General features: G+C 37.1%; 1 protein-coding gene across 6 annotated transcripts in view; it reads right to left on the reverse strand.

The window, feature by feature from the left end:
- Ppp1r9a (protein phosphatase 1 regulatory subunit 9A) overlaps nucleotides 1-25,701 on the reverse strand; it is a 259,763-nt gene that overhangs the window by 15,817 nt on the left and 218,245 nt on the right. For 4 of the 6 annotated variants that reach the window (XM_042684754.1, XM_042684756.1, XM_042684755.1 and 1 more), the window contains 3 exons: nucleotides 8,924-9,081; nucleotides 8,127-8,421; nucleotides 21-108 (listed from right to left, as the gene is read on the reverse strand). In XM_042684754.1, coding sequence (XP_042540688.1) covers nucleotides 21-108; nucleotides 8,127-8,421; nucleotides 8,924-9,081 — 541 coding nt within the window. The remainder of the gene's footprint in view (nucleotides 1-20; nucleotides 109-8,126; nucleotides 8,422-8,923; nucleotides 9,082-25,701) is intronic. The other 2 variants (XM_042684758.1, XM_042684757.1) reach the window with 1 other exon arrangement.

Genomic DNA, 25,701 nt, shown 5'->3' on the forward strand with positions numbered 1-25,701 from the left:
TTACACCATGAAGTACTTACCCCAGATCTACAAACTTCCGCTTAATTTTTCCTCCTTGCACCACCAACAAATTGGATGCCATTAGTGATTTGGGGCTTTTAGCATCATCTAGGATATAGACATATATGAAAAATGCAAATTACTATATTTTTAGAGCTCTGAATTTAAATTTAAAAAGTGCACCTATGAATCTATGGTGTTTGCCTAAACTATGAGTACAAAAGGATGTTAAATGCCTTGCTTGTCTACAAGTCATAGGAAACATGTTGAGGAAGAGTCACTCAGGCTGGAAAGGTTCTGGAGAAAAGAGGCTCAATGCTCATCAATAAAAGGAGTTGCTTAGCATGACCCAAGAAGAGGAGCTGCCCGGCAAAATACATAAATAAATAAAAATAAATAAAAATGTGCTCTATTTCCTAAACATTCATTTAGGAGAGAAGGAAAAAAAATAAATTAAAAGGAGATGATTCACCTCCTGGCTTTCAAGTGCCTGGACTCTGTCTTTCCTTTCTTGCTTTTGGGTTTTCATGGCTTTCAAGGAAACCCAGCTCTGGATCTCTTAAGCCCAGCAGAGAGAGAACTTCCACTCAAAGTCAAGGAGACTGAGGGAGAAACTATGAGTCAAAGTTTTCCTTTTGAGTTTCCCCTTGCTAGTTGCTCTGACCAGTTCTGGGAGAGGGGAGAGTAGGACATGGAAGAGACATCTTAAGAAAGAGCTCAGCTACAAAATATCAACGTATTTGTATCTTTGAAAGGTCTTTTTTTTCCCTCTCTTTGGAGGTACGGGGAAAAGAGGGGAGGTTTGAACTCAGGGTCTTGTTATTGCTCAGCTGATACTCTACCACTTGGGCTTTGCCTACAGCCCTGTTTTGTTGTTGTTGTTGTTTTCTTTCAGGTTACTTTAGAGAGAAAATTGTACAGATTTTTCTGCCTTGGCTGGCTATAAACTGTGATCCTCCAGATCTAAGTTTCCTGAATAGCTAGCATTGCAGGCATGGGCTACCTTTCTTGATCACTGGGCTCTAGGACAGGCTTGTTGTCCTGCTGTGATGTGGAAGGCACCCAAATCCTTCAGTCTTGAAATCCCTCAGGGTTTAGAGCTACCTGATTTTTGTTTCCCTAAGCTGTACTGGCATTTTAAATGACTGCAGATGCTAGCAGATAATAATACTTAAAACAATTCCAAAAAAGAATAAGGTTTTGGGAATGGGGTTTGATGTCACTGTGGTGACTAAGTCAGAAGAACTCCTATTACAAATGTATGCTATTTCAAAAATAAAAGAACAAGAAATTACCACAATGAAATTTTTTTCTCTTAAAAAAATTCTGGCAACATTGGCACAGAATGCTAAGAACAGACCTGCTAAGAGAGTACTTACTTAATCTCACAGGTTAATGCTGCTTTTGTATTTGTTTACTTCAACACACATCCATAGAGAATATGAAATTTTGCTGGGCTCCAGTTGTAACTACTGAGATCTGAAGGATTAAAGTCTACACTAGCCCTGGTAGAAAAGTTCACCAGACTCTGGGGCAGTGTAGCCAAGGGGAGATGGGCAGACAAAGGAAGGGGGAAGGAGAAAGGATATAGTCGAGAATTCATTGTAGATATCACAAAATTCAGAAAAATAAGGGGAGGGGTGAGTTCAAAGGGGGTTAAATGTTGAAGGGATGACACAGATCAAAATGCATTGTATACACAGACCTCCCTCCCGAAATCAATACATACCCTGAAAAATTAAGTGAGGGAAGGGCTGGGTTAGGAAAGTTGGTTGAGCATGTTGAAAGGGGTGACACTGATCAAGGTTTACTGTTATTAACAAACTGTTGTGTTAAATGGAAATTCTTTTGTACAGATACTTAAAGATAATTTTTAAAAATGAAAACAAAATAATGAGCAAAAAGCTGAGCTAGAGGTGTGGCTTGAGTGGCAGTTGCTAGCCCAGCAAGTAAAAGATCCCCACAATAACAGAAAAGTAAGTTCACACACAAGTTCTTGCTGAGGAGTCTAGCTGCATAACCAATTGAAATTCTCCAAGGACTTAGTTATATGCTACCATTGTAGTTAAAGGTACTCAGATTAAAATAAATCCTTAAATGTATGTAATGAAATAAAAGAATAGGAAATATGCATCAAAAACCACTCCTTGCCTCAAATGTTTATTATGGACATTTGCATCATTATTCCGTGAGTGACAGAATTAGATGGTCACAGATATGACACAGGCACATAAAAATAATCCATAGATATGGCATAGATGTGTCCTAGGGTGATCTTGTTAATGGACTTTTTTCCCCCAAAAGCAGGATTTCAATTTTCTAAACAGGACCCAAAGAAAAGAAAAGTGCTGAATTCTTCCAAATCAATCCTAAAGCAACTCTTAATGGCCAGGACTGTGCAAAGTTAAAAGGAGACTACCTAATTATTTTCTGAATTAGAGGTAGCTGGGAGATGCTCTAATGAGTATAAGACCAGCTGAGACAATGCACACACACACAAAAAAAACCCACCACTCTGTAACCTATTAGTGTTGTAGTTATTTGAACATCTCACGACTAAAAGCCTGATTCTACTCATCACAATGCCTGCTGCTAGGCAACCTCACATCATTATCTCACACATTTGTCAAAGTGTGTTCCAAGGAGCACATTTGGAAACATATGGAAATAAATGTTTCAATAAGGCTGAAGTAGTAAAATTAGGGAATAATGTACCACCCATTTTAAATCAAGCAAATCTATCTTTCTAATCTGAGAGGGAAAACATTGTGTTTGTATGATGCCAGGGGAAAAAAAAGGAAAGATCTCATGCTTGTTTATTTGTTTAGTTGTAGGTAGGGCTTCCATTAGGCTTTTTGAAATCGCTCCAATACTCATTCTGTGACTAATAAAAGTCTGAGCTCCCACACTGAGTACATCAGCTCTAAGCTAAACCTAGCCTCCATTTTCAAAGGTAACAGGAGATCTCCTGATAGGTAAATTCTAGTGTTGGGCTTCATTCTCCTTAATCTTAATTTCAATGGGACACTGGGTGTCCTTTACTTCATGATATGGAAGCTCCTATGAATTTTCTCCTGAGTATAAAGTCCTCTCTGTTTAAGAAAAAGTTAACCATATTTTCCCCTAAGGTCTCCATACTTTCTATTAATGAGAAACCACATCTTCTGAGGCTTATAAACTCCATGACTGTTGTTATTTTTCTTTTTATTTATGTATTTATTTGGGGATACTGGAGATTGAAGTCTAGGATTTGGGCTTACTAGACAGGCAAGTGGCTCTAGCACTTGAGCCACAAGTCCAGCCTTCAGTGACTAGTTTTGTTCACTTGCTTCCTCCTGTTGGTTTCTCAATTTACACATCAAGGGTTCTTTTATCCTTCAGCCCTGTCATTATCTTTGGCACATCTTCATAGGGAGTCACTAAGCACAAGTCTTCTCACTCAGCTTCCCCACACCTCTATCTGTTCCTCTTTATTCTCTGCTCGAAACAATCTATGGCTTCCTAGAAAGAGAGAGTGTTACCTAAAATATTTAAATTCCAGAATTACAGACTGGACCTACTTCTTTGCTTTTAGTTGAGATGACTATTTTGCACAAATGAACTGCTTTATCCAGCTAGTATAGCCCCATTTCTTTAAATGTATATGAAGTGTTCCTGTGTTGGCTCACAGTATCACTACACCTCACATGCAGTCTTCCTCCCTTTCTCCTTTCTTTTCCTTCCTTCCTTCTTTCCTTCCTTCCTTCCTTCCTTCCTTCCTTCCTTCCTTCCTTCCTTCCTTTCCCTCTCTCCATTGCTTTTTCTTTTTGAAGTTCTGTGATGGTCACTTTAGTTGTGCTTCCTTTATCAAATCTGCCTACCAATTTCAGATGGATGCAATCTCTTTCCTCTGGGCAATAACATAGGTTTATCCGATCTTTACTTATAGAGGCCTAGTGCAACAATGAATAAGGCATGAATTCTGTGAAGCCCTTAGAAAGATAGTTTCCCTTTATCATAATATTAATTCAGTGATTATTCTGAATACAGGCTCTGTACCAGGCAATGTGTTAATAACCACACAGAAACTCCAATTAATAAGGTGGGTTTTTTTCAGCCCAAAATCTGATAGCTCTTAATTTACTCTAGTGTTGACCAAAAGAGGTTCATTGCTATCTAAGTCTAGAGATAAAAACTTTAGTTTTTAGTATTAGGCTGATCAAACAACAGGCATATGGAGTGTACTCTATTGTCATAAAATCCTGTTTTATAAACCTATGGACAAATAGTTCCTTTAGTTTAATTGGCATTTAGTGAGAAGTTGAACGGGCAGTTAGTGAGAGGCTTATCACTGAGCTAGTAATTAGGACTTCTCCCATCACAGATTCTACTATGATCTCTCAAATATGAGATAAAACAATCTCTTGGAAATGTGGTATGTATACAACTTAGAACCTTCTCCCAATTACAACTGCTTGAAGATAATCTTTAAAAAATCCTTAGTATATGTATATATGTATATATATATATATATATATATATATGTACACACACACACACACACACACACACACACACACACACAAATGACAGCCAGTGACTAAGCACTTTTCAGAGTATATATACTTCCAGACCAGAAATAGAAGCTTTATTGTATAATGGGTCAGAAAGGAAATACTTCAGCGTGGTGCTGGTGGCTCACGCTTGTAATCCTAGCTACTCAGAAGGATGAGATCTGAGGATGGTGGTTCAAAGCCAGCTCAGGCAGAAAAGTCTGTGAGTCTCTTATCTCAAATAAACCACTCAGAAAACCAGAAGTGGTGCTATGGCTCAAGTGGTAGAGTGCTTGCCTTGAGCTGAAGAGCTGAGGGACAGTGCCCAGGCCCAGAGTTCAAGCCCCACGACCAACAACAACAACAACAACAACAAAGGAAATACTTTAGATTGTTCAGATGTATGATTTCAGCTACAATCACTCAACTTGCCATTGTAGCATGCAAGCAAACCTGGGTAACAAATGGCCACACTGCAATACATGACATTAGAAAAATAAGTGACCACTGGGATTGGTTGATGACCTTCCCTTCTCAAGCAATGCATTTAGTTATCTAGAGAAACATACTTAGTAATTCATCCAGAGAATTATTGAGCATCAATTGTATACCATGCCCTTTGTGAGCAACCAAGAAGATAAAGACTAATATGATAGGGGAGAAAACTTTGGCTTATATGTGACAACTAGGTCTCATGTATATAACAACAAAGAGAAGAGTTAACGAAGAAAACTGCTTGGAAGTCAGACAGAAGAGAATAATTCACTCCAACCGGAAATGGAGTGGGTAAGCCTAAGGCCTCATTCAGTGGATGAGACTGGGTCTTGAAGAAAGATTGGTATTTTCCAGGAGTACAGGTTAGATGAGAATATAAACCTGAGTTCCAGGAATGGAAGGGTTTTCACAGAACCTTATTCTCTGGATTTTGAGAAAACTGGAGGTAAATCTCACTCTGTTAACCTATGTCCTAACAGCCTATGGAACACCATAAAAAGAGCACACTGCCATCTCAAATGACACTGAGGGGCTGTTGATTGGAATCTGGGAAGGAGAGCTTGGGGATCGTGAAAGAGTGGTGGTGTTGGTAGGCCTTCCGTGAAATGGCAATTTGTCATATTCTATGTACACATCCAGTTAACTGGATTCTAATTTTATGCTCACTGAGCAACTTTCTGATTTATGAACCTACCAACCAAAAGAGAGAGAATGGAACAAGTGAAGAATGATGGTTATTATGTCAGGTGACCTCCCGAAGTAAATCAGAAAATTCATTTTATTCTGGTTCAGAAATTAGTGTTTTCAACTTTTGAGCCATATGAAACCATCACTCAAAGCTTGAGTAAATGTGGGAACAGGGATAAGATGTAGCTTATTGACAAAGTGCTTGCCTAGCAAGTTCAGTATGTACAACACTCTAGGTTTGATCCCTAGTACGAAAAAAGAAAAGAGTTAAAAATGTGATTAAATATATTATTGAGATGTTGGGTTTAGAGGATTGGGAGTCAAACCCATAGCTCCTCAAGGCACCCAGAGTTTAATGTGATAGATCTCACTCTTCAACTTCAGAACCTGAGAATGGAAGGTCAAAGAACCATTGCCTTCCTAGTTGTTCTTGATCACAGCATAATGGAGAGTCAAGGTCTGCTACCAAATAATCAAGGAAGAAATATGAGAATAAGCCAGGTACTAGTGGCTCATGCCTGTAATCCTAGCTACTCAGGAGACTTAGTTCTTAGGACCACAGTTCAAAGTCAGCTCAGGCAGGGGAGTCCATGAGACTCTTCTCCCTGATAAACTACTCAGAAAAATCAGAAATGGCACTGTGGGTCAAGTGGTAGAGTGGTAGTCGTGAGCACAAAGACACTCAGGGACAAACCCTAGATCCTGGTTCAAGCCCCAGGACTAACAGAAAAAACAAAAACAAATGAGAATAGAAGTAGAGTGAGGAGAGACAGGCCAGTGATGGCAGACAGACATACAGACAGACTTGGTTTGCAAACTCTTGGAGGGAAAAGATAGAATCTGACATTACTTAGCACATAGCTAGACAGAGAATGTATGCTCAGCATCTACTGAATAAACACACGAGTAAATGCACTAATTACAAATGAACTAAGAAATCAGAGGGACTCTTCAAGGCTGGAACCTTATCAAAACAATGGAAATACCATGATAAAACAATGAAACGTCTTTTTAACAATTAACATATACTTAAAAATGAATAATAAGAGTGTAAATAGGTCCTATCCATGAGTGTAGGTATTAGTGGGAAAGGGGAAGGAGAAAGTGGATGAAGGAGGATAAATACGGTCAAAATGCTTGATGTGCTTGGATAAAAATAGAACAATGAAGCTTGTGGGGATTGGTTTGTGGAGGAGGGGATAAGGAAAAGTGATGAAGAAAGTGAATATGATATATATACATATGCACACATTGTATACATACGTGGACATATCAAAATGAACCCCCCTTGTACAAGTAATTGATAAATAAAAATGTAGGGGAAAATAGAGTCATATATATTCTTCTGGATTTTCTTTTACACTGTCAATGTCTTTCTCCAGAGATTTACCCTTATTGTTTAGTGTAGTTTTTCCATTGTCCCTCTGCACAAACTGATTATATGTATATATTGCAATTCATATATCCATTTTTACTGGTTCTGATCTTATATAACAGGATTCCTATGAGTACTCCTACAAATAATTTTTAGTAGACCAGCTTATGATTTCTCTTAGGTATATACAAATATACACACTGCCATTTAAGTTTGTATATATTTCCACAGATGGATGTGAACAAAATATTATGTATAAAACAAAGTGACAGAGTAAGGTAATTAAAGGGAGTTCATTTTTGTAAAAGATGAGTATATAAGATCAAAACAAACATATACCAATGATTTTTTTGTGTACTCATGTGTACATGTGTATGTGCATAAATTTAATTTCAGATAGGAATGACAATATAAGCAAATATCTCTGGTTACTTTAAAGGAACATATCAGCTGTGGGGGACGGGGAAACTGTAGTCTGACTTCGTACGGTTTTGTATAGTTAATTTAAACACAAATTTATTGTGTCTATAAATTAAAATATTTAATTAAAAGGCAAAGTTCTGTCAACACTCTTAAGAAACTCTAGTGTAATTCTAGGAATTTATTTTAAAATTTAATCAACTTTGCTACCATTACACTCTGCAATAGAAATCAGTATTGTAAAAATTTATTGTAAATAAAAATCAGTTAAAGGGTAATGGGTTTGCACCACTTTAACTTTCATATTTTTCCTATGTGATTACACTAATGTTTATATCAAAACTTTAGGTTATGTTTTACCAAAATTTTTAGATGATCAACCAAAGAATTTCCTTCAATAGTAAACTGTGGAGAGATAAAGAGATAAAAATACTAAACTTACAGGACAAGATGATAACCTAAAAAAACATGGAATGGGATTCTTTTATCCTGAAGATAAAAAGAAACAATATTTGTTCTGAGAAGACAAAAGATTTATGATTGTATGTCTATATCACATAAATGGTGGTGTTAAAACAGACAACGCAAATAAGAATGACAATAAAAATGACCAATACCTTTTTCTTGTATTTTCTGGGTAGTAGCTTGATAGTGGCAAGGAGATTCTTCCATCTCTTGATCAGATTTTGTAGCAGAGGAGAGTGAAGTGTCTCCCCAGACAAAGGGGGAAGACCCCCTTTCTGGGTACAGTGGTCCTTCTTGCAACTCATCTATGCGGTCAGACGAGGAAACACGACTAGCCACTGGGGTGAGGGATGGAACCCCAGAATCTGATTCTGGAGAAGAAGTTCTCAGACCCTTGGGCAGAAGTGGTTTGGTAACATGCATGTGATTATAAAGACTCTTTGACGGCTGTTGATATAAGAGATTATAAAGGAGGTTATGCCACTGAGTACCGGTTCTGCCGACATACTTACTTTGAAATAAAACTGACCTTTGTTTTTAATGAATCCCAAGAAAAGGACTTTCTGTTTGTTGGTTTACTGAAGAGAATGCATGGCTCATAGCTATCAGCCATATTAACATTGGAGCTAAAGCCGATATCTAAGACACATAAAAACATTAACTTCTGCAGGCATTCTTTCCCATTAAGTCAAACCAAGAGCTGAATGCTGTAAATGCCATTATTAAATATGACTATGTGGATACTGTTCTTGGCTAGTTGAGTAAATAGAGGACAGACTGTAATTACAAATATAGCAAGTTGCATAAAAACTCAAGAGACAAAGACAAGAACTATCCTAGCTGTTTCCAACTAGGGCACAAAGTCTGGTTGCAAAGTAACCACTATTTTCAGCAGGCTATAGGAACAACAGTACACCCACACAGGTCTGAAACAGCCCAGGATGCCCACCTTCCTTTCTAGGCTGTCCTCTCCATCTGTTGAACTGACACTGTCATATAGCCGTGTCCGAGTGGGCCTCTGACGCCTGTTCTTCACAGAGAGCTGGGCTCGAGTTTTCAATGCCTTTGAATCCAGGCGCTCTGTTTCTGGTACTGCTTCATTCAAGTCTAAGGAAAGAATATTACAAAATCATCAGACAGAGAACCTTTGGGAGAGGATTGACAAAGAGACCACAGACACTGGGAGCAAAATCTCAAAAGTTATCAGTAACACCAAGTGAGGGGCTACAGCCATTACAGTCTAACTGACACAGGAATGAATAATAAGAGTAATATACAAGTCCTAAATGAACAATCCAAAATTAAAAATGACCAAGGTCACAATGCAATTATCCTCCAACGCAATTATTAACAGCACTTTTTTTTTCTTTTTCTGTTTTGTGGACTGAACTACAGGCTTTGGCATTATAGGAAGTTCTCCCCAACTTGGGCCATCTTAGCCTTCTATTCCTGTTTTTCTTTAAAAATAATCTCACTGCTTTGCCTAGTTGGCCTCTAACACATGATCCTCCCACTCCTGTCTCCTGGGCAGGTATGAGTACAGGTATATGTCATGACACACAGAAAAAAAACATAAATTTGATTTGTTTCTATGAATGGATTTTGGGGTGTCCGATGATCATACAAGTGGAGAGTGAATCAAAATAGGGTGATCTTAAAAACCCTAAGGATGAAAACAGATTGTCAGAGTCAAGTGCAGGTAGCTTGAGTGAATCTTAACAAGCCATACCACTTTGGTCTTAATATTTCCTTTTCTGACAAAACAGTTTCTGAATATCTAATCTGTTCCTTTCTGAAGCTTGTAGAAAGCTTATAGGAAAAAATTTAACCCTACCTAACTTAAAGTAGCCGAGGAAAGAAAACAAGGTCTATCTACACAAACTGCGAGGAAGTTAAACAACCACAAGTACTTAACATTAGTAGCATATGGATTGAGCAGGATAAAATTTTCCTTAACTTCTATGTTTACATTTTAAGTTTGTCTATGCCTCTGTCTTGTCTCTTTTTTTTTTCAGATATCTTCTCTTCCTACCAGAAACAAAATTAGTTTTCCATGAGAAAATGTTTAATGAAATCTTTAAATAAAAAGACTTCATGAAGGCCTGTTTGATGGTACATACCTATAATCCCTGCTACTTAGGAGACAGAAATCAGCACAGTTCAAGGCTAGCCAGGAAAATAATAATACTTTATCTCAACAAATAAGTCAGGGATTTTAGTAAGGTTGGTTGTACACGTATTGTAATCCCAGATTATAGATGTCTCCGTGGGAGATGTAGGTAAGGGATCTCAAAAAGCAAGAAAACTTGTCTGAAAAAAATAACTAAATAGCTAAAATTTAAAAAGCCTAGGAACATGGCTCAAGTGGAGTACTTGTCTAGCAAGCTCAAGGCCCTGAGTTTAAGCCTTAGTGCAGGGAAGGGTAGGGGGAGAGACTCTAAAGAGGACAGGACACACACACACACACACACACACACACACACACACACACACACACACACACACACACAAATGAATGAGGAAAGGCTACAAGGAGGGATTAATGTGGTTCTCATTAGTCTGGCTCTTACCAGACTTTGATTTTGCTGCCCAGAATCTAAATCAAGACCCTAGTGTTAACAGTTTACCCATGAACATGGCTATTGTAGGTGCCAGTTGGAGAAAAGTGTGCTTGCTGGTATTTAGTGGAACTGTAAGTACTTCTTATATCTATTCTTTTGTTGGATGTGAAGGGGAAACAAAGGAGGAGGCAGCCATGCTTGATAAGAAATGTACTCATTACCTTGCCCATGTAATTGTAACCCCTCTGTACGGTATTTTCACAATAATAAAAATTAAAAAAGAAATAAAATTGTTAGCTCATGAACCCTATTTTATCTTTTCATTAAAACGGTCACTTTCAAGGGGTTAACAAGTGCATCTGGATTTAAGTTATTGAAAAACAAGCAAAAAACACATTTGCAGAAAGTTGTGTAATAATAAGACCTGTAGAAAGTATGTCATCAAACCCAAACCACATATGCCTCAGACTATGCCTCTACTGTAGGAAACTGAGCATTTGACTTTTGGTTCTAACAAATAAAATTAAATACATTTTTCCCCAGGAGATACATCCATTGCGTGATAGTATTTACAGAATGTTTTGATTTTCTTTCCTATACTCAAATGAAGAATGAATGCCTAGAAAAATATTCTTCTAGAAAAATATTCTTCTAGAACATACAAAGAACAACTAGGTATTTTCTAATTTGTACTCTATTATTTATATGCAGTGGAGGAAAAACAATCTTCACCACTTTAATTTCCTGCTTCCAATAAAATCTATATTTGCAGCTACACTTTAAGAGTTCATTCCTTGTGATAATTGGGAAAAAGTCAACCTTACAAGTTCTGTTTACATATATACTACGAACACCATATAGACAACAGTACTAATACATGTTTTATATCTTTTCTGTCTTCTGTGAGGACTGACTGCTCTATGACACAAAGCCCTAGCACATACACCACCTCATTTGTTTCTTATTAGAGCCCAATAAGACACCAAGCAAAGGAGAAACCCTAGGTCTCCTTGGTACAGGCCAAAATTTTCTTAATAGAGACCCAGAAACATAACACATCATAGAAAGGTTGGACAAATGGGATTGCATGAAGTTGCAGAGCTTCTGTATGGCAAAGGACATAGCTAGGAAGATCAATAGAAAGCCCATGGGTTGGGAGAAGATCTTCACTAGCCATGCAACAGACAAGAGTCTCATATCTAAAATAAACCTGGAACTCAAAAAACTAAATCCCCCAACAACAAATCCTCAAAGAAACAACTGCCCAATAAATAAGTGGGCTAAAGACTTAAAGAGAAACTTCTCTGAAGAGGAAATAAGAATGGCTAAGAGACACATAAAGAAATGCTCAACTTCTCTAGCCATAAAAGAAATGCAAATCAAAACAACACTGAGATACCACCTCAGTGGCTATACTCAAGAACTCTAATAATAACAGATGCTGGAGGGGATGTGGACAGAACGGAACCCTACTGCATTATTGGTGGGAGTGTAAACTTGTTCAACCACTTAGAAAGTAATATGGAAGTTCCTCAAAAGACTCCACATAGAGCTCCCCTAAGACCCAGCAATCCCACATTTGGGCATTTACCCAAATGATCACAAACAAGACCATACTAAAGCTACCAGGACAACTATGTTTATTGCAGCATTATTTACCATAGCTAAGATATGGAACCAACCCAGATGCCCCTCAGTAGATGAATGGATCAAGAAAATGTGGTATATATACACAATGGAATTCTATGCCTCCATCAGAAAGAATGACATTGCCCCATTTGTTAGAAAATGGAAAGACTTGGAGAAAATTATATTAAGTGAAGTAAGCCAGACCCAAAGAAACATAGGTCCCATGGTTTCCCTCATTTGCAATAAGTAGTATATATATGAGACAAGCAGAAAAGGTAGATAAGATGATGTTAAAGCAAAATGAACCTCAAGATAAGGACTCAAATGTTTTTTTCTTTCTTGCTATTGTTTCTAACGTATATATAAGGTACCATGTGATTTTTTTTGTTGTTTTGTATGTTCCTCCCCCATGGTATAACCTATTTTCACTGTATCTAATGTTGGTATAATTTGGGGAGTGGAAGGGAAAAAAAACAAATTGTTTAAATAGGGATACAGGTTGACCCATTGCATGTACAAGATGCTATTTCGAAAAATGAACTTTACAACTTTGGCGGGGTAGAGGGTGTGGAGGTGGGGAGTGGAGAGGGGAAGGGATGGTATGGTATGGGGAAACAAAGGAGGAGGCAACAATGCTTGATAAGAAATGTAGTCACTATCTTGCCCATGTAATTGTAACCCCTCTGTATGGTATTTTCACCATAATAATAATTTTTTTTAAATGTAAAAAAAAGAAATGTACTCATTACCTTGTTCATGTGATTATAACTCTTCTGTATAGTATTTTCACAATAAAAAAAAGACACCAAGCAAGCATATTTTTAATCTCTCCTAAAGCTCAGAAAATTCAAGTCACTTACCCTCATCTATATAGCTAGTTAGTGGATAAACTCTCATGATTATATTGACTCCTAGGCTATGAGCTATCCACTCCAATTTATCTAGTGTTGAAAAAAGCCACTGCTTTTAATACCATTTTAATATCATTAGAGATCAAGGTATTAGGTTATTAAATCACATTGCCAGTGTAGAAAATTCGAAGTTCAGTGAGTTACTCATGAATATAATCATTAATCTTCCATATATTTTTTTCTTGGAATACAGGAAAAAAGGGAAGACATTTCTACAACTACAGAACAAATTACTTCTCATCAGGTGATTTCATGCATCATTTATTTAAAAACAACTTTGGCTACTAAGTGACAAAAAGGAGGAAGTGCCTCCACCTTTGTAAACACAATTCCTTTGCAATCCAGTCATGGCCCTTGAAGAAAGAGCGGATCTTCCCTCATTCAGCACTGCAGTAGCTTCTCCATCATTGCTACTTACAAATAAAGTGGAGGAAAAGGACAGTGACTTGTGAGCAGGGCTTCAGAATGCAAAGAATATATTCTGAAACTCATGATTCCATTACTACTAAGGAGCTCCTACTGCTACTGTCAGACTGTCCAAAATATCAACATGGTATCTTTGGTTTTGCATCAGTGATCAGACGCAAACTGCTTGAGCACACACACGGAATTAGATCTACTAAAGATGCTGAAGTCTGAAAAGCAGCACTTTGAGTTCAATATTCAAGTGGCAATAACAAACTTTATGCAATTACCAATTTCTTTTTACATTTTTATTTTTTGTGTTAGTGGTGGGGCTTGAACTCGGGGCCCATATACTGTCTTTTCAAGTTTTGGGGTTTTTTTTTTGTTTTTTGCCATTCCTAGGATTTGAACTCAGGGCCTGGGCACTGTCCTTGAGCTTCCTTTGCTCAAGGCTAGCACTCTACCACTTGAGCCACAGCGCCACTTCTGGCCTTTTATATTTATGTGGTACTGGAGAATCAAACCCAGGGCCTTCATGCATGCTGGGCAAGCAATCTGCTACTGAGCCACATTCCCAGCCCCTTTTGAGCTTTTTTGCTCAAGGCTAGTGGTCTACCACTTGAGCTACAGCCCCACTTCTGTCTTCCTCTTCATTTTTGGTGGTTAATTGAAGATAAGAGTCTCACAGACTTTCCTGCCCTGGCTGGCTTTGAACCATGATCCTCAGATTTCATCCTCCAGAGCTTCTAGGATTATAGGTGTGAGCCACCAGTAGCCAGCCAATTAACAATTTCTGATTATCTGAAAGCAAGAATCAGAGCCACTATATTTATAGCAGTGTTTGTAGCATTGACTGAACTATATACTTAATTGACTGAACCAATACTTTCATTTCTAGAAAGAAATTTTCTAAAAGAACCAGAAAAAACTAGAAACCAGGAAAAAACTAGAAGCAATTACCAAAAGACACAGCAAGTAGTATCCTTGGGACCATTAGCTAGAGGAACTGAGCCCATATGTGTCAGCACACATAACTATATGCTATCTTTTTCCATCCATTCAATTTAAGTATCAGATGTGATAACTCAATAGAACCTTGGGGTTCTACATTCTACTCTATCCTTATCTCTCATGTTAAGAGTGTTCATGCTCAAACAAGATTACTCACTTGAACCTATCGGTGGTACAGACTGGATAGAGTTCAGACGTCTGCTATGGCTTAGGCTCTTTCTAGAAGGTCACTTTCATGTCTGGAAGTAAACTTCACTTCTACCTCCCTAAATGTTTATGATTTTACCTTCTGCACTAAACAAAAAATACATGTCCAGGGCTATTTGCATATTAGCAAAAGTATGTAACATCGGAAAGTAAATAACACCAACACTTGCTTTGTACATATCCCAGGAATAAGATTCTTACCCCCAAAAGAAAAAAATGTAGCTGTCAATTTTGGAAATGGCAACAGGGCAGGAAAGACCCTAGTCACACAATGTTTCAAAGTGATGTGCTACACTTGGCTGTCATTCATTCCTCCCAGAGCTGTTAGTGCACAATACAACAATGTCCCTAAACCCCAAGCCTCAGTTCTTCCTTTCCCTCTTCTCTTCAGGGTATCTTGTTTTGTTGTCCATAGGGTCAGGAGAAAATTTCCTTTTCTTCCTCTGCCTCTTCCACTTTTATTGGTGGTAAATTGGGGCTAAGAGTCACACAGACTCTTATTCTTTCAGAACCTCCAGTCAGTGAAACAGACTACCTCTGACTCAATAGTAGCTAGAAATACAAAAGGGAAGACTTAACTACATAAATAAATATAGACAGATACATTCAGAGGAGACACACAGGAGCTAATGACAGAGCAGCATGCAGTGGGTGGCACACCACCTCACCTGGATTTTCAGATGAGTTTCAATATTGCTTTAAATTGGATCCTCTAAAAGAATATAATGGATTTGATTATGATTTTAGCAGCTGTTATGAAAAATGCTCTATGAAATTAGGATGTTATATATCATATTATACAGGGACCAGCTCCCCACAGCAATGCTGTGAGTCATTCAGTTTCTTTCAGGGGATTGACGTTATTTTTGACGTAAATGGAATGCGGCCCCAGGATCAGATACAGGCAGCGAGGGAGTGAGGGGAATGGAGCAGCATAACAATGGGGTCCCTGTGCATCGTGATGTGCATTATCCCCCTCAAAACCAGCCATCCCTCGCTGCTGCTATTGTCAACTGAAATACTGAATACAATGAAGCACTTGGTGGCATTTCAAAACTTAAGCAGTATCTGCATATTATTCACAGTCATTACAAGTTCATAAAAGATGGACCTGCTGGGATTTGGGTTGGTACATCGTGCATTCAGGAGGTGGGTTTAAGCAGCTCAGAGAGAGGAGTAGACCTGAGTTAAATCTTTCTTGAATAGAATCTACTAGCTACTATGCCACAAAAATTGGGCTATTTATCTAGCTTCTCAGAGGTCCTGTGGTGAGGATCTTCAACTGCAAAATGAGGGTGATAATGACATAACATAGTCACTGTATTGTTATGAAGATTAAATGCATTAATAGATCAAAAGTGCTTAGAAGAGAATTAGATAATATATATTCAATAACTGTCTCTATTTGCTGACAAGAAGCGATGAGCTACACATGAGTAAAATAAGCTGTTGAACAACTTGCACTTCATGAAACTATTTAGAAATAACAGTAACACTTGGATGTATTTTCTAATGGTAAATGCATGCATGTAATTGCATAGAAAATATGGAAAGATATCTTTTCCCACTAGATCATTAGATAAGGCGTTGTGGGTTAAATGACACTTATTGTGTTACTTCTGTTTTTGCATGTGTATTTTGTTTTATGTGAGTTTCTGCACTTATATATTACTTGTGTAATTACAATTAATTTAAAAAGGGGGAAACACATATTTAGCACATTTTCATTTAGAACCACCTCAAATCCATTCTAACTTAATTAGCTATGTCATTTTAGAATTTCTAATTCCAGATATTAATATGAGCCCAGGAAATGTCAAAATCCACGATACTGAGAAGGCTCCTCTTCCATTACATCTAGGGTGACTGTTCCTTGCCTTGGCTGACTGCCAGATGATGTGACCTAAATAAAGCCCTATGGCTTGGCTTCCAGGATTGTATCAAGAAGATGTATTGAATCAAATATCATGAGACCATGTTACATAACTGTGTGTCATCTTAAAACAGCATTTTGGTTAGGAACCTACCTATAGGCAACTTTCATCCTGAATTCAGTTGTAGTTGATTTCTTTGCAGTCATTAAAAGCTGCTCTGTTTTGTACTCCACCTAGTATTTATGGAATTTTCTAGGAAGAGAATTTCTTACCACTTCATAAAAGTAGATTCTTTGAATTAGATTGACATTTTGGTATGAATTATTTCATTTGGTAATGGCTGAAGGAATATTGAAGCATTCTTTCCTACCGGTTCTTTACCCATAAATACAATCTGAAAAGTATCTGTATGGTCTTTGAAATCTAATTTGGTTATTTGTTTTAGTGCAATATTTTCCTGATGCAACTCAGTATCCAACTTAGCCATCTTTTGCATGAGATCAAGCTAAGCTCCTGCAGGGGTCCAAATTTTGCTGTCTATATTTCCAGAGTGACTCTTCAGTAATGCCACCAGACTCCCACAGAGGTATTAGCTGCCCCAGAAAAACAAATGACATATCATTTGACAATTGTACAAGTGCTTGATTTCTGAACATACTGAAAGATGCAGCATTTAGATTTGGACACTAGGAAAGGGCACTTAAGTATTGTGCAAGTCTTTCATTACCATCCATCTTTAGATTCTGATAGAGAGAGATCTGTAGAGTCGAAAAGCCAAGGAAATATAAAATCTAATCAAACAACAGAGTGGTTAGATCTTGCAGCCTTCGGGGAGAACGCCACCAAGAGGCCATGTGCATAATTGGGTATGGGAGGCAGGATATGTAATGTTCTCTTCTTGACACTGTGGTGTCATTGACACTACAATCACTGACAAGCATCTGCATTTTAATTCAGGCTGCCTTCAAGAATTAATCAGTTTCCCAGTCAAAAGTCTCTCTATTAGTAACTTGAAGCATGCTAAGTAGATGACCCCAATAATTACATATTGTAATATAAAAGCTTCCTTGATTAGTGCAGGAAGAATTCAGCTCTCATGTCTCTGGTTGAAAGTAAATACAACTACCTAATATGAGAGTTGTGTTCCTAAATACAAAAGTACCTTTAAACCATGAGAAGACTTAGTTAAATATAGCATTAGAAACTGAAGAAAACTTAGAGCCCAAAGTAATTGTAAGTATACTTGGAGAAAATGTATAAGAATTTCTTAAGTACTTAGGAAGACTATAAATCTACCAACAATACTTATGTAGAAAATCAAATATAACAAATATATTCAATTTTAAATGCACGTAGGTGTTTAATTAGCTAAGTGTATAAATAAGGAACTAAATATGATTTAAAAATCCATTAACAGCAATTTGCAAGCCAAATTAAAAAAATTAAAGAAGTAGGCTTTCAATCATGTCACCTGAATAAATCAAACATAAATTTTAAACTAAAATAAATGTCTGAATTACTTTTTGGGTGTTCAAAACCACTGATCTAAAACCTTACAAGCAATACTTTTCAGTGTGCTGATATTCTGATGTTTCCTTAGAATAACATTTTGTTATAGTTCTTGGACATAATTACCATGCCATATAAACAAATTATTTCATGTTCACCTAAAAGAACTCAGACACTCACAACTTGATTTCTGGTATTAATTTTTAAAAAAGGAAAAGATCTAAGTATTTTGGGTACTGTATCTACTGATCCAATGTAGCTGGTACATTTTTTTAGAACCATACACAGAGGAGAAATTTCTGATCCCAATTCCTGATAATTTATTTGCTTCAGTTTTAATTTTCCAGATGCTTAAACCCTCGTGGCTGATCATATTCTCTTTATGAGATCTCCACTAGATCTCCTAAGGAAAATGTCCATAGGAGCCCAGGGCAGCACTGCAGGGACAAGCCACACTGTATGGCGCCATCTTCCTTATTTAGATCCTTTTTCTACTCCAACTTCCTGAACTTTTCTTTTAGTCAGTTTTCTTCCAGCTGCACTATAAGCTCCCCTTCCAATCTATGTGATTAAAATTCCCTGGTCAACCATACCATACACCTAATGGAAGACATACTTTGGAACATAGTTGTCTTATAAAGTTTCCTTAAAAGGAATGATCCCATGTGGGTTAAAATCATCTTTTCTTCCTGAAGATCAGAATCTGTCTTATAGTCCTATTAAAAGAAGGGAAAATTCTAAAGCCAAAGCAAAATACCATGTAGTCCGCTTTTCCAAAAATGAACAGAAAATGTACTTAAAGCTCATTTTGACAAAACAATGTGTCCTCTACTACAATAGCTAAAATGTCTCTTTTTAAGTGTGTGTGTGTAGTGGTGGAGGGGGTAACTGGGGATTGAACCTGGGGCTTCCGGCATGTTAGGAAAGCACATTACTATTTGATCCATACCCCTGGCACACTTGTTGGCTATCTTTTGATACTACTGTATACTTTGGTATGATTTAAGGATTTGAAGGCCTTGGGAAGACAGTGAAAAATGAAGCAAAGACAACCATTGTTTCAACATATATCTCCTTTTAAATGTCTCATCAAGTAAAAGAAGTTTTAGTGGTTTCTATTTGGACAGATTCAAAATTTGCACAATAGTAGACAGGCAATTTAGGTGCTTTTTTTTTTTTTGTAAGAAGAGAGATACTGGCTTTAATGATATGCCAGAAAGTAATCAATAAATATTGATTTCTCATTCATTTGGCTTGTTCATTACATTTTTCCACAGTGATTTTCTAGGAAATGCTCACTTTTTAATTAGTGACATTCAATGATATTTTACAGTCAAAATTATTGGTTTGTTAAATTAAAATAATAAATTTGTGCAGAAAAAGTAAAAATTATAAACTTCCTAAGAAAATTATATCTGCATGTATGATTTTTAAAAGCTTGAGTCTACTCCAGAATTACTGCCTACCCCAGTTTTGAACTAACCAATGTGACAACTTGGGATAATTACCTCATTGCTCTGAGTCTAATGATATTGTGTGGAACGTTCCAGATAAAGTACTACAAGCATTCACTTTCCTTTTAATGGCTGTTCTTTTAATGAGTTTAGGCTTTAATCATGCCTTTTAACCTTACTTTAAAATCCTAGGCTCCAGTGCTAAAGGTGAATGCTTAATGCACTCATGAACTCTATCAGGAAATAAATCTATAGAGAGAGAGTTAAGGGTCTAGGGTGGCCTCAATCTACAGGTATCTGAATCACATGCATTGAGGCTCAAGAGGAAAAACAAAAGAACAACAAGGATGAAAAGTTTTCTTAAAGCAGTCCAATGACTTCCAGAACCTCCCTATTGATATAAATGCCTGGCTGGGTACGTGTCTTTCTCTTCAACAAAGCTTACACAAATAGTTAAAGCCTAATATTCTTCAGTAGTTTTGCCAGTTACCTTCCATTTTCTTTACTTCAAAAATTTGACTTTAAAATAGTTTGTTTGTACAGAGCATATGTCACATGGAAAAGAAAAATGTTCTTAGGCACCTCCATCAAGCCTAGTTTTTCTGAAGCTCCTTCTATGCCTTATTTCCAACGGTACCCTCTCCCCTTCTCCTAGTCATTATACAAATGTATTCCTAAAGAATACATTGATTGGTTTTGCTTTCTTCTAAGCTTTTATACATTTGGTAATGATTTGTACATAATCTGTGAATTGAAAGTTTGAGTTTTGCCTACCTGTATGTTGAAGGGTATGGTGAAAATAATTCATGTTTAAAATGCAGCTATAATGAATGCTTTTGCAGTGATTTAATTGTTGTTTTGGGTGGCACTGGGGAGTGAACCATAACTGTGAAAACACTAGGCAAGTGCTCTACCATGAGCTACATCTCCAGCCCCAGTGGTGAACATTTGGATATGTCTTTGGTGCAAATGGCAAGAGTTCCTAGAAGGTGAATATATACTCCAAAGTGAACTTGTTGGGCTACGTAATTTGCACATCCTCCCTTTTACTGCTTAATACCATACTATTTTAACAAAATACTTCTATGATTTTTCCTTTTCTCCCTCCTCCCCATACGCTAGCTATCATGTTATTGTGAAATTTTGTATTTTCTAGTTATATTATTATTGCTAATGAGAGTGAGCATTTATGTTATTTATTAACCATTGGGTTTTCCCTTTTGTGAACTGCTTATGTGTTCTGTCCATTTTTTTATTCTTAGTTTTTAGTTTTAGTTTTTATTCTTAGTTGTGTCTTCTTCTGATTGGTGTGGGGCCTTAACATATTCTCAGTGGTAATATTTTGTAATACATTATATGTGCTACAGTTTTCTTCTGTCACTATTTGGCTTCTCTATCCATGCCCTTTACAGGGTCTTTGGAAAATTAGATTTTTCTAGACCTTATTGTGGCCAAATTAACAAAATTTTCCTATGTTTTGGAATTTTATACTTGAAGATATCATGCACATATTATATTTTCTTACAAAAGCTTTAAGTATTGCCTTTAGTATCTGAGGTTTAATACCTTTGGAGATTGTTTCATTATGATGTGTGGTGGGGTGTGATTTTATTGTTTTCAGAAGGCACAGATGGTCAAGTTTCCCAGAACCATGCATGAGGCCATCCTGTCCACAGCTGCAGGTACATCCCACTGCCACAGTGACACAGATTTATCAGTCTGGACTTTATTCTGCTTCACTGATTTACTTGCCAGGTGCTAGAGACCCACCACCTTGCTCATTTTTGCTTCATAATGAATGCTGATATTTGGAAGAATAGGTCATCTTATTCTTCCTTGGCGATATCGTGACTGTCTTGGGCCAAATTTTTTGTCCATACACATTTAGGAAATATCACACCCAATTCTAAAGGCCATTTCTTAAAAATGTCTTTTTAATTCTGATTGAAATTGTAGTTTAATTAAGCCTCAGAAATGTTAAAATCCTAAGGCTAGCTTTCTCCTCCTATTACATAGCTCTTCATTGTCTTCCTTTCTGAGGGCCTTGAGCATGCTTTGCTGAATTCTGCTCTAGCTCTCTCTGCATTATAATGTTAAATTGGATCTTGTTAGCATAATACATTCTCTTGTTGTTTGAACTGATTCTTTTTTTTAAAGAACTATTTTTATTGTAAAGACACTGTACAGAGGGGTCACAGTTACATAAGTCAGATAATGAATACCTTTCTTTTTTTCTCCTTTGTTGCTGTTTTTGATTTCTGTATGCTTTGTCTTGTATATGTTTATCTGTTTGTGGAGGGGAAGGAGAACACAGAAATGGTGGGACAAAGGGTGAACAAATGCAGCAGTGACACTAGACACTGTTGAAAAGGAACTAAACAAGTTGTTGGAGAAGGGGGAGGGGGCTTTAAGGAGGAGAAAACTGGGAGAAAATAAGGGAAGAAGTGATTCTTAAATGATTCTTATTTTACTAAATTCTATGACTTTTGAATGTTTTCATTTATTCAGAAAATATTCAGGAAATCAGAGAACAATGGCGACTTTGTGCCTTTCTTTCAAATCATTTCTTTTGCATATCGGGTAGTTCTTACCAGGACCCCTAGGTTAGTATAGAATAAGAGGCAATAGTACACTTAGTGGTGAAATATTAAAAGCATTTTTAATTTTTAAATTAATTCTTGATTTCATGTAATATGATGTTTGATGGAGACTTCGGCTAAATTCCCATTATTGAAGTAAGGAAGTTTCTCCACAGTTTTAGTTAGATAGAATTTATTATTTATGAATCAGTATTAAACTTTATTAAATGTTTATCTTTACCCATGGAGATAATTGCGTTCATTTTTCTTCTGGCTAATATGTGAATTATGAGATTTTCTAATGTTAAGTCAACATTATGTTCTTGCATAGATACAAGTTGGTCATGATAAATTATATTTTTAAATTACATTTCTGGATTTGGCTTGCTAATGTTTAACTTAGGATATTTTAACAGTTTTCAATGTAACTGGTTTTCCTCAACAACCTATCTTGAGCCTTGAGATCATCTTTGAATCATTTTTATTCCCTCTGAAGTACATCTTTTAGACATTTTCTAAGGGCTTCCTAGAAAATTCTTGGGATTTTCTTATCTGAAATGTACTTCTGTCTATATAATTTTATTTTTGTTTTGTTGAGACAGTGTCTTTCTTTGTAGTCCAGGCTGTCTTCAAACTTACAATCCTAACTTCCTTTGCCTCCTGTGTGCTGGAGTTACAGTCAGGTACCACTAGTCTCAGCTTTCTATTTTAGTTTTAAAGACACTTTTTTTTTTTTGCCAGTCCTGGGGCTTAAACTCAGGATCTGGGTTTTGTACCTAAGCATTTTAGCTTAAAGCTAACATTCTACTATGTGGGGTACAGCTCCATTTTTGGCTTTATAGTGGTTAATTGGAGATAAGAGTCTCACGGACTTTCCTGCCCTGCCTAACTTCCAAATGCAATCCTCAGATCTCAACTTCCTGAGTAGCTAGGATTACAGGCCTCCAGCTTTTAAGGACATTTTTTTGCTAAATAAATAGATTGACAGTTATTTTCTCTAAGTATTTTGAAGATATTGTTCTGTTGTCCTCTGGCCTTCATTTTTAATGTAATACAGTTTCAGTATAATTCTTTCATTGGATACTTAAATTTCTTGATACTGTCAGTGTTTTCACTCTGTTTTAGTGTCTCTTCATGTCATAAATACAGATTTGTTTTTATTTATTTCACTTAGAACTATTTAGGTTTTAAAAATCATCTATCCTGAAATAGAAGAAATCTTAAAAAAAATCATCTATCCTGTAAATATGTCCTTTAAATCTACCTCTAAAAACCTATTTTAAAAAATGTAATAGTTGAGGGCTGGGATGTAGCTCAGTGGCAAAGCGTTTGCCTAGCAAGTGCAACATCCTGGGTTCGATCCCCAGTACCAAAAAAGAAAAGACAAAAAAAATACAGTTAAAAAAAAAAAAACAAACAAACAAAAAAAACAACCCTTTGCCGGGCGCTGGTGGCTCACGCCTATAATCCTAGCTACTCAGGAGGCTGAGATCTGAGGATCGTGGTTCAAAGCCAGTCGGGGCAGGAGAGATTGTGAGACTCCTATCTCCAATAAACCACCAGAAAACCAGAAGTGGCGCTGTAGCTCAAGTGGTAGAGTGCTAGCCTTGAGCTGAAGAGCTGAGGGACAGCGCCCAGGCCCAGAGTTCAAGCCCCACGACCGACAAAAAAAAAAAAAAAAATGTAATAGTTGATAAAAATGACATCCATATAAAGTAGTGCACTGTACCATAAGTGGTAACTTACTATTAGTTGAAATTAATTAAAACTTTCTTAACTTACAAGGAAAGGTTTCCATAGTTTGTACACCCTGGAGAGTTATAAATGAATTAAGATCAATGATAATTATAAAATTTCACAGTAGTGTAGAGTTCATCTAGCTAGTAGTTGGGCTTGGTAAGTTTATATCTGGTAGTCCCATAAATTAGAAGAAGGAAAGAAATGCCTAAAGAAAAAAATCAATTTGAGATTCTACTAAAAACTATTATAAAAACCAGCATTACAAAGAATTCTACAGGAAGGAATACAATCTGAAGAAATCCATCAGAATCAAAGAAACACATCAGATGAAAATCACTAGGAGATCAATTTAGTAAACACAGGAAGAGGAATAAAACAAAATACAGAAAATCAAGAAAATGGCAGGAAACATGACACATCTCTCTATAATAAACCTAAACATTAGTGAACTCAATTCTCCAATCAAAAGAAGAAGAATAGCAGATTGGATCAAAAAACAAGATCCATCTAGAATCTGCTTTTTGTTTGCGGTTATTTTTTTAATTGATTAAAGCTTCCATTAATTACGATATATGTTCTTTAATATATTACTTCTATGTTGCATTTATTGAATAAATAAAAGATATTAATCTCTGATCTTAGGTAAAAGAATTCAGATACAGACATTGGCACCATCATAAAGGTTGTCTAGCTAATTTATGACAGAAAATAGCACTATTGCAAAAAAAAGAAGAAGAAGCACCATCTTAAGCATAGGGCCTTTCTTTTTTCCATCAGAAATCATTATAAGCCGGACACCAGTGGCTCATGCCTGTCAACCAGCTACTCAGGTGCTTGACATCTGAGGACTGCAGTCCAAAACCAGTTTGGGCAGGAAAGTCTGTGACATGAGACTTTTGTGTTTTTTTTGTCGGTCGTGGGGTTTGAACTCTGGGCCTGGGCACTGTCCCTCAGCTCTTCAGCTCAAGGCAAGCACTCTACCACCTGAGCCACAGCACCACTCCCAATTTTCTAGTGGTTTATTGGAGGTAAGAGTCTCATGAGCTTTCCTGCCTGAGCTGGCATTGAACTGGGATCCTCAGATCTCAACGTCCTAAGTAGTTAGGATTACAAATGTGAGCTACGGGCACCCAGTTGTAAGACTCTTATTTCCAATAAATTACCACAAAGCCAGAAGTGAGCTGTGACTCAAGTGGTAGAGCACTAGTTTTGAGCAAAAAAACTCGGAGGCAGCACCCAGGCCCTGAGTTCAAGCCCCAGGACTGACATTAAAAAAAAGTAAATAAAATAAAAATGAAAAACCCTTACATCAACTGAGAGTTATTGTAACTGTGTTAAGTTTTTACATGGCTTCAAAAAATTCAATATTGAGAGCCACATAATTATCCAGCCCTAATCAGGGAGCTCTGTTCCAGAAGAACAGAGACCCACATGATGAAACTGATCCTTAAGTTCTTTCCTCCTTCCTGCCTCCTCATCTTCTCTTCTTTCACCGTTTCTTTCTGTTCCAGTATTTCATTAACCTGTAACTGACAGTCCTTCTGCTGCTATCTGAGCTACCTCAAGGCCCCAAGCTTGCTACAGCCCTCATCTTAACACTCGCGATCTTGGAAAGGAGGTGAGAACTGGGTAGTCGTGGGAGCTGAAGCAGAGGACACTGCAAGCCTGGGACCCACGGTACTACGAAAGGAGGTGGGATGTCTTTCAATGCTGAAAGATTGTGTGAGGAAGTCCACAGCCTCCCTCTCTTTGCTAAGCCTCTGGTTCTTCTGCGTTCCCTAGCAACAGAAGCAAAGGATCAATTTGGAAAGGTGTTTTCCAGAGCATTCTATCTAGCTCCTGACCAG

The sequence above is a fragment of the Dipodomys spectabilis genome, unplaced genomic scaffold, assembly GCF_019054845.1.
Source record: "Dipodomys spectabilis isolate Male_0828 unplaced genomic scaffold, ASM1905484v1 ptg000089l, whole genome shotgun sequence".
NCBI lineage: Eukaryota > Metazoa > Chordata > Mammalia > Rodentia > Heteromyidae > Dipodomys > Dipodomys spectabilis.